This window comes from Pogona vitticeps, chromosome 2, assembly GCF_051106095.1.
Source record: "Pogona vitticeps strain Pit_001003342236 chromosome 2, PviZW2.1, whole genome shotgun sequence".
Classification (NCBI taxonomy): domain Eukaryota; kingdom Metazoa; phylum Chordata; class Lepidosauria; order Squamata; family Agamidae; genus Pogona; species Pogona vitticeps.
The window spans coordinates 284,625,996-284,636,404 of NC_135784.1; the positions used below are offsets into that span (position 1 = coordinate 284,625,996).

At 40.0% G+C, this 10,409-nt stretch overlaps 1 protein-coding gene across 6 annotated transcripts in view; it reads left to right on the forward strand.

Moving 5' to 3' along the window:
- PDE4D (phosphodiesterase 4D) overlaps positions 1-10,409 on the forward strand; it is an 811,089-nt gene that overhangs the window by 670,407 nt on the left and 130,273 nt on the right. For all 6 annotated transcript variants that reach the window (XM_072992727.2, XM_072992725.2, XM_072992726.2 and 3 more), the window contains one exon: positions 6,143-6,334. In XM_072992727.2, the coding sequence (XP_072848828.1) occupies positions 6,143-6,334 (192 nt within the window). The remainder of the gene's footprint in view (positions 1-6,142; positions 6,335-10,409) is intronic.

Below are 10,409 nucleotides of genomic sequence, written 5' to 3' on the forward strand. Positions count from 1 at the left end.
ACGAGGACACTTCAAAGGCTCTCTGTTAAAATTATCAGCTCCCAGATACCACATAGTATGAGCACAAGCACTTAAGATACTCTATTAGTGGCAGCCTGCCAAGTGGAGCCCTTTACTGGTTCTGAGGCTTCTGTTTACACATTTGGATGCTGAAGCCAGTTTAGGATTTTCAGGTTCTAATCAGTACTTCCTTGTAGACTTAACGGCACCATAGGGAATAGATTGAAATCATGATTGGGGAAGGAAAAGCAGATTCTTTCTAAAAGTTGGAAGGGGGGGTACATAGAATTCTCCCATCATTTTAATTCACAAGTATCTGATTGGGTATGTTGCATATTTATTGTTGCAGCGGTTCTAAAGAAGGAGAAAGTAATATGTAGAGCAGCTATAAGGTTCCTGTTTTCAAACATTTTTCCTTGTTTCCTAAACTACATTCTGCTGCAGTATGCCTCAGTATTCTTAGTTTACAGAATCACCTTGTTAACAAAAACAATGTGGAAGACTACAGTATGAGTGCAGGAGTTAACCCACTAATCCTAATAGCCATGTAGTGGTGAGAAGACAGCCCTACTCTTGAAGCCCTGGTTGGTTATCAGAGAATGCCAGGTTACTCTATTAATATGAATGCAAAAAAATCTTTTAAAAATAGTTGTATTTCTTCCCAACAGGCATTACTGGGACGGGCACCCTATCTCTCAGTTCATCACAACCCCTTTGAAGTTAAACACAAGATTTGGGGGGGGGGGGCTTTCTGCAGGTATGCCCTCCCAAGTCAATGTCCTCCTTTTCTCCCTGGGTGTCCAGCAGTTGTGATGGAGACGCTGGTGATAATTTAACTTTTTAACTACAGTGGGGTCTTGACTTGGGAACTTAATCCGTATTGGAAGGCAGTTCTCAAGTCAAAATGTTCTCAAGTCAAATCTGCATTTCCCATAGGAATGCATTGAAAACCATTTGATCCGTATCTGCTCTTTTCCATCCATAGAAACTAATGGGAAGCTGCTATTCCACCTTCGACCACTAGAGGGGGATATTTTGTTTCTTTTTTTCTTAGGTCAAGAAAGGTTCAGGGAAGGCAGGGAAAAGACAGTCCAAGCAGTCCAGTACCAGGCAGTCTGAAGACTGTCTCCCAATCCACTCTCTAAACGCTGGGAGGAGTGAGGAAGCAGACAGGCACCCTTTTCACTGGCCAACAGTTAACTAAAAGTTCAAATTTTGCACTTTCCCTGCCTCCCACATGGTTTTTTTTCAGTTCTTAACTCAAATCTAAGTACTTAAGTCAAGTCAATATTTTCCTATGAGAGCGGTTCTTAAGTCAAAATGTTCTTAACTCAAGCCGTTCTTAAGTCAAGACCCCACTGTAGTCTTATGGAAATTATCGTTCCTTTCTGTTCCTTTCTTTATTTTGTCTTTGAAATGGTCCAGCTGTTTTAGTTTGAGTTATGTAATGTACAGAAGGATAACTCTTCTTCCATCCTTTCACAAGGAAGCCTGGGAAAACTGAGTATGCCCGACAGACAAGGCATGCTTGTGGGTCATGTAAATATGGTGTGGGCCATAGATAAATAAATACAGCCTTTTGGAAAATGGGAGAAGATTCTTCCTTTGGTTTTCAGTCCAAGACTAATGAAAACAACCTCCTGAAGCAAAAAATAAAAATAAAATAAATCAATCAACTAATATAACATTTGAGCACCTTTTCCAGTCCCCCAGTGAGTCATAATATTTGGATGTGAATTACTCCAAGTTAGGTAATCACTGTAGACATTATCAATTGCATACTAAGAAATCTGACTCTGTGTAGCTGATAATGCCTAGGGTGATTTCTTAACTTTGAAGCAATTTGCCTCCAAAGGTTATTCTACTTGCACAGCTATGCAAGAAAGATTTTGGCCACCCTAAGAGAAGAAGAAATTAGCCCTATTTGTGAGTAGGCACTAACCAAGCAAGAACCCTTCATTTTTTTTTCCACACCTGGTGTTGAAACTGTGAAAATATAATGTCAGAGAGAGGTGAAGTACGTCCTCTATTTAAGTGTGTTCCTAGCCCTGGATTGAAGAATGTTAGGGTAGGGTTCAAGCCGATCAAGATTCTTCTGCTAGATCTTTGTATGATTTGTGATAGATCCTGAAAGATTTCTGCCATCCAATGAGTTAGCAACAGCAAGAACCTCCCCACCTCCACCCCAAATCAGGCTGCTGAAATGAAGAAAGCTTTTGAATTGTTTTATACTTGATTTTTTAACTCTTAATGTATATTTAATTGTGTTTTAAATGTGACAGTTATATAGGATTTTAAAATTTGCTCTTTTATCTGTTGCCTGTTGTTTTTGTTGTGAGCCATCCTAGGTCCTCTATGAAAGGTGGTATAAAAATAATTTTAGTTAATTAATTAAAGGGAAACTAGCACGCGACGGAATGAGCACCCGTCGCCTGTCCCAGCTCCCGCCAACCTAGCGGTTTGAAAGCATGCAAATGCGAGTAGATAAATAGGTACCACCTCAGTGGGAAGGTAAACAGCGTTCCGTGTCTAAATCACACTGGCCATGTGACCACGGAAAGATTGTCTTCGGACAAACGCTGGCTCTATGGCTTGAAGAGCGGGATGAGCGCCGCCCCCTAGAGTCGGACACGACTGGACAAAAATTGTCAAGGGGAACCTTTACCTTTACCTTTACCTTAGGAACAGATGCACTTAATTCTGGGAATGCACTTTATTCTTGTGTGGTATGTCTACTATTTCTAAGATACTGTTTTGTACTTATCCCTAACGGGTGAACACAAAAAATGACAGAGAGAAAAACAAGGATTGCAGGCTTGAAGTAATCCCAATATGGTTGTAAGCCATGTCTTTTTGTTGTTATGTGCCATCAAGTTGCCTCTGACTTATGGTGACCCTATGAATGAGTGATATGCAAAATGTCTTGTCCTCAACATCCCTGCTCAGCTCCTGCAAACTGAAGGTTGTGGCTTCTTTTGGAGAATAAATCCATCTTGTATTTAGTCTTCCTCTCTTCCTGCTGCCTTCAGCCTTCCCCAGCATGATTGATTGTCTTTTCCAGAGTATCTTGCCTTCTCATGATGTGCCCAAACTAGGACAGCCTCAGTTTCAACATTTTTGCTTCCAGAGGTAATTCAGGCTTGATTTGATCCAGAACCTCCTTGTTCTTATTTCTGGCAATCCAGGGTATCCACAAAGCTCTCTTCCTGCACAGATTTCAAATGAATCAGTTTTTCCCCAGTCAGTTTTCTTTCCTGTCCAGTGTGATGTATTGTTATTGCCAGCTGGTAAACCTTTTATTTTCAGTACCTGTCCTCCTGAAAGTTTCAAAGTTTTCACTTTTGTGCACAGATTCTGTAGATTGCCGTTTTGCCAAGGAAGTAGTTAATGCAGAGTAGATGTTAGACTTGATTCTGTAGCAATACCCAACCTTAAAAGTTTATTTCTCTGTTGGAAGCTCTGTTCCTTGTTGTCGAAGATTTCCATCTAGTGGCTGTAGTGCTGTACTGCAATAGAAACACCTGAATTGTTTCTGGCAAATTTCGATACAGTACAGTACTTGCTAGTACAGTTCCTTGTGGTCATAAAATGAGTCAAAACAAGTTCATACAGGACCCAGCTGTTGAAATCTGCTCTGGGTCATGCTGAGAATATGAAATCACAGCTCTCCATCTCACAGCTAGTTTTTCCACAGGCTTTGGCTCAGTACTGTAAAAATAAGTTATCTGAACTTCCAGTGTCACAACAAAGGCCACAGCTGGCTTTCAAGTGGCCACATGGCTGCCTTACTGTGAGTGATGATCTTTGTCTTCACTGTCATGTGAAAGAAGGATAGTGTGCATATACTGGTACTGAAAGAAAAATTAATTTTTGAAAAGTGTTTCATTCTACACTGCTTTCCATATTTGTGCAGAAAGCACAACCTGCAGAGAGACCAAGAAAAGAGATCACTGTTTATTTCAGTTCTGCTCTGTCTGTGACTTCCATTCTATTTGTAAGAATCCAGCCAGATGCAGTTTTACGTATGGCCTCCCTTACAATCCCAAACAGAAAGCTCCTTAACAAGAACTGGATCCCTGTAATTGCTGGTGGAGCAGTCCCTCTCTTTGTTCTTCCATGGAATGTTTAAACTGTTTATTTTATGTTATTTTTTAAAAAAAAGAATCAGGTAATGGGGAATACCTGAGATGCTAGAGATTGGACAAGATGGACCAACCTGTATGGCAAATTTGGATGTCAGGAAGCTGGAAACTGCTGTATGTTGAGTCAGACTGTGGCTTCCACAGGCCCATTATGGTCTGTTCCGACTAGGAACCAATCTCCAGCCACAGGATTCTTTCCTAGCCCTACCTAGAGAGCCCTGGTGGTTTCTAATCCAAATGCTAAGAAGGTCTGACCCTACTGTGTTTGCTACTTACTTCAGTGTAATCAGTTGCACATAAAGTAGGCTCATTTGAATCAATGGAATGTACAAAAGAGATGATACACCAAATCCCCATTGATTCAAGTGTCACTTACTGCACTGAGCAACAAGATTTCAGCTAGTATCTTTTAGGCTTAGTTCATATGCTGACTGTGAATAACTCTCTGTCTTGACTTCCCCATGTTTCTCTGAACTCCACCTGTGTTCTTGTGTAACCCTTTGTTCTTACCAGATTGCATGGCTTTTAATTTTTTTTTCTTGAATGTACCGTTTCCCTGAAAATAAGACCTAACCTGAAAATAAGTCCTAGTAGGATTTTTCAGGATGCTCGTAACATAAACCCTATCCCCCAAAATAAGCCTTAGTAAAGTGAAACCCTGCCCTCCACCATTATGCGGCAACCAGAAGAGAACATGACTGTATTTGAATAAATGTAGATTGTTGTACATGAAAAAAATAAAAATAAGACATCGCCTGGAAATAAGCCCTAATGCATTTTTGGAGCAAAAATTAATATAAGACCCTGGCTTATTTTTGTGGAAACAAGATAATTTTTAATGTGTTTTTTGTAGTTATACACATTACCTCTTGCATGCTGAGTTGCACGACTCAGCAAGAAAGAGATAATGTCTATGGACATACATTTCTTAATTTGTGGTAATTAGTTTCTCAAAGTTTCACTGTTTGCTTAACTGCACAGCAAGAACTCAGCCAATGAGTCTTCTCCGTACCTAGTTTGGACAAACAGCAGGTAGCATGGTTTTGGGTGTTCAGAATCACTTCAGGCTGGGGAGGGTTGAAGTGATTTTATTATGGGTCATTTTTAATTTGTATCAGAATCTGCAAATGTCTTCATATTTCAGATGAAATAAAAACTGAGATTTTAAAAATCAAGAAAGGAATCAGAAATGAAAGAGTTATCCATCCAGTCTTGGAGCTTTAAGTGGCTAACAGGGAAATGTTAGGATTTGAATTTCTGTATATTCAAATTGTAGCCCTGTTTGGTTGTTCTTTAATCCATCTTTCTCAGCATGGTTAGAAGATGAGTGGGTGGCTCTGCTCCTTCATCTACTTTTGAAAAGTTATGTCTTGTGTGCAGAGGAGAGGTTCATGCATGCAGATATGTAGATATATCCTTGCTTATTTGGAGGAAACAGCAAGGGAGGGGACTGGGTTATCTGCTCCCCTCTAACCATGTTTGTTTGTTTGTTTAACTTAAATGCCGCCCACACTACCCAAAGGTCTTTGTTGATGACCCTTGGTTAGGTAAGGCCTGAATAGGGCTCACATTAGTGTTAACACAGGGCTGTCAGAAATGTATTCTGCTAGATTTCTTGGCTTTAATGCCTATATAGCTGGTGGGTACTAAACCTAACCTACCTTACAGGGTTGTTGTGTGGAAGGAAGATCATGGATACCAGAGTTAGTCAGAGAAAAGAAAGGTTTTAGAAGGTGCAATTTACTATGACATGTTACTGTGTCTAAGATGATTTCTTTCCATTTAAAATCTGTATAGGAAGGAATAATTGCCATAGTATGTCTGCTTCCCAGGACTTATTGTTCATTTCATTCTTTACTTGCTATCAACGCCTGTAATATATTAGTATGCCTGCACATCAATTTGATGTGTAGCTGGAGGTGACTCAGCAAGAAGTAGTCTGAAGCAGTAAATCTGTTGGGTTAAATCTGTCAGATTAAATCACTCTTGTTTCCTTACAGTTTCGACGTAGACAATGGCACCTCATCGGGACGGAGTCCCTTGGATCCCATGACAAGTCCTGGATCAGGGCTTATTCTCCAGGCTAACTTTGTTCACAGTCAACGTCGGGAGTCTTTCCTGTACCGGTCCGATAGCGACTATGACCTCTCTCCAAAGTCCATGTCTAGGAACTCCTCCATTGCTAGTGATATGTAAGTATTTGATACATATGAACTTCTAATAATTAAAACCAATAGATGGAGATCACAAGGAAGTAGGTTTCAGCTGAATAATTTGTTGGGTTTTCGGTTTAAGGGGGAAAAGGTTTTATATTAGGAATTTTGTTATTCCTTTTTTTTAGTAGAGGATAAGGCAATAAAACAAAAGCATGAGAGATTTAACCCAGTCTACTAATCCTCCCTTGGGACACACAATCTAGCCCTTTTGTAGTAACAAGTGATTACTCTAGATGGCTGTTAAGGGGAGAGAATTGATGTTTACTCACAGTTATCAGCTGCAGTTTCAATCAGAAGAAAAAGGACACAAATTGTGTTTCTAGAACAGGGGAGAAAGCCATATGCTTCGTGAAAAGTGGTTGGGGAAGAAGAGGGAAAATAACAACAAAGGAACCAGAAAACAAACCAGATGATGAGATTTACTTAATGAGAGAGGGAGGAAGAATTTTACCACATTAGTGATTATTAGTAATCACTAACGTTCTACTAATTAGTGATTATTAGTAAACAATAAGGCATGCCCTCCCAGTGACTTGTGTTAAGACTTGCAAGACTGCATTTTCTCCAGCATATTAGGAATTAGAATACACTGTAGTCCTGTTACTATATTTTACTACGAAAGTTGCCTAGAAATTGTACTGTAATGGTAGGAAATATGATTCAGGTTAGTAGCTGTTGGAAAAAATGTAGATCAGATGAAGTAGAGACTTCTAACATATTGAATATAAGACAGATATGTTTCATTAGAATATTATATACTCAAGTATTAACTAGTAAAGAATAGATAAAACGAAACTTATTTTATTTTATTTATGTATTTAAAATACAGTGGGGTCTTGACTTGAGAACTTAATCCCTATTGGAAGGCGGTTCTCAAGTCAAAAAGTCTGTAAGTCAAGTCTCCATTGACCCACAGTGCATTGAAAATCGATTAATCCCGTAACAGGCCGTTTTTGTTCCATTTTGGTTTTTTTCTGGTCTGTAAGTCAAATCTCAGTCTGCAAGTCAAACCTAAATTTTGCAGCCAGAGAAGTCTGTAACTCAAAAAGTCTGTAAGTCAAGCCGTCTGTAAGTCAAGGGTCCACTGTATCGATATGCCCCTTTCTCCAAAAGGATCCAGGATAGCTTACAGTATAAAAAGAAACAAAGTTCAAAGCCAAATAATAAATTATTACAATATTAAAAGAGCATGAAACAAGTATCATATTAAAACTCATAATAAGAATGAAATTAAAACACAAGTAAAATACAGAATAAAATGCTCCTTTAAAAAAAGTCTCCTTGGTCAAATCAGCTATTTAAAGGAAAGCCTGTCTGAAGAGAAAGGTTTCTACCTACTTGTGGAGGGTAGCAAAGATGGGGCCAGCCTGGCCTCTCATGGGAGGGAGTTCCAGAGTCTGGGAGCAGCAACAGAGAAGGTCCTCTCCTGTGTTCTTAGCAAACACACCTCTGAGGGTGGTGAGACCAAGAGAAAGGCTTCCCTTGATTATCTTAACACCCAGGTAGGCTAATAAAGGTAGTTGTGCTTCTTGATATAGTTTGGACCCAAGACGTTTAAGGCTTTATAGGTTAAAAACAGCACTTTGAATTGTGCCTGGAAACAGATAGTGATAAGGGCTGTTTGACCGTGGAACAGACTGCCTCAGGAATATTGTGCTGTATTTTTTTTAAATTTTATTTTATTTCAGTTTTGTTTTTGCTGGGCAGGGAGCATGGGCCAGGAACGCTGTAGTTGCATTTTGCATTACTGACCGTGAACTGGAAAGAAGTTGGGTTAGTTGACCTCCAAGGTCCCATCTCAAAGATTTTTTCATATAATCTGAAACACATTGTGATATAAGCTTTCATGGTGTAAAGTTTCTTTATCAGATGCAGGAAAGGCTTTCCTCAGTGGGCAGTTTAATTTACAATAGGACTAATCCTACCATGAACTCTGAAGTTATAGACTCAAACATAATGAATATTTCTCATAATTTTATCTGACTTTTTAAAAAACTGAGCAAACCTAAATATGTACATTTGGGAAATGTATAAAACACACCTTTCTGTTAATTAGCTAATCTTCTGGTGTGGAAGGACATCCAACCTAGACCTACATTTCTTGTTTGAAAGAAATCTGATAATTTGTTTCCATTCCAGTAACAAAATTGCTCCTCTGCTGTGCTTCTGGCACTTAGGAATGATTTGCCATTAAAATAAATCATTCTGTTAATTACCTTGCTAAATTATTATTAGCAAAAATGACACAAAACTGATGCTTTGCCTTAAGAAGGCATTTCCTTCAGTGGAAAAGCAATGCTTGGAAAAATAACATTTGAAGTTGTTGTTTAGTTGTTCAGTTGTGTCTGACTCTTCGTGACCCCATGGACCAGAGCACGCCAGGCCCTCCTATCCTCCACTGCCTCCCAGAGCTGTGTCAAATTCATGTTGGTTGATTCGATTACACTGTCCAACCATCTCATCCTCTGTCATCCCCTTCTCCTCTTGCCTTCACACTTTGCTAACATCAGGGTCTTTTCCAGGGAGTCTTCTCTTCTCATGAGATGGCCAAAGTACCAAAGCCTCAGCTTCAGGATCTGTCCTTCCAGTGAGCTCTAGGTTGATTTCCTTTAGAATGGATAAGTTTGTTCTCCTTGCAGTCCAGGGGACTCTCAAGAGCCTCCTCCAGCACCACAATTCAAAAGCATCAATTCTTCGGCGGTCAGCTTTCTTTATGGTCCAGCTCTCACTTCCATACATCACTACAGGAAAAACCATAGCTTTGACTATGCTGACTTTTTTGGCAAGGTGATGTTTCTGGTTTTTAGGATGCTGTCAAGGTTTGTCATCGCTTTCCTCCCAAGAAGCAGGGGTCTTTTAATTTTGTGGCTGCTGTCTCCATCTGCAGTGATCATGGAGCCCAAGAAAGTAAAATCTGTCACTGCCTCCATATCTTCCCCTTCTGTTTGCCAGGAGGTGATGAGACCAGTGGTCATGATCTTGGTTTTTTTGATGTTGATCTTCAGACCGTTTTTTGCACTCTCCTCTTTCACCCTCATTACAAGGTTCCTTAATTCCTCCTCACTTTCTGCCGTCAGAATGGTATATCTGCATATTGGAGGTTGTTGATATTTCTTCCGGCAATCTTAATTCCAGCTTGGGATTCCTCCGGTCCAGCCTTTCGTATGATGTGTTCTGCATATAAGTTAAATAAGCAGGGAAACAATATACAGCCTTGTCGTACTTCTTTCCCAATTTTGAACCAATCAGTTGTTCCATGACCAGTTCTAACTGTTGCTTCCTGTCCCACATATAGGTTTCTCAGGAGATAGATAAGGTGGTGAGGCACTCCCATTTCTTTAAGGACTTGCCATAGTTTGTTGTGGTCCACACAGTCAAAGGCTTTGGCATAGTCAATGAAACAGAAGTAGATGTTTTTCTGGAACTCTCTGGCTTTCTCTATAATCCAGCGCATGTTAGCAATTTGGTCTCTAGTTGAAGTAGAAGTCCCCAAATCCCTGACCCAATAGAAAAGTAGAACTTGGAAAAATAATGTTTCCAAGCTCTGGACAAGAGTTAGGAGAGAGATCTCAAATAAACCTTTGCTGTTCTTCTGAGTGACTTCCTTCTTCCTTGAGAGCAAAATACAGAACAGGCTTTATTTGCACTAGTCAGTGAATAGGTAACAGGTGGCCTAGGGGTTAACTCCATCCCACAAATGCTTGTTATGTGACCTCAGCTCTCTGTCTTCAAGTGTGATTAGACTGCCACTATACTGCAGCAAGCAACAGAAGAGGTGTTTAAATAAATGCCCTCCTGGCATAGACAAAGCACAAGGCAGGAAAAAAAAAGCAGTGCAGTTACCACTCCCACTCCTGTGCATTCACCAGAACACCTGAAACGTTTTGTCTTTGCATCTGCACTGGTACACATACCCACCTTCCAAATCATGGAGGATCTCAAGCACAAAGAGTTCATGTCTGAGTGGAAGATCTACACGTATAGCTTCAGAATTCATCTTGAATGCACAGAGGCTGTGAGCAAGGCTTTGAAGAGCCCGGGGAGCATGGTA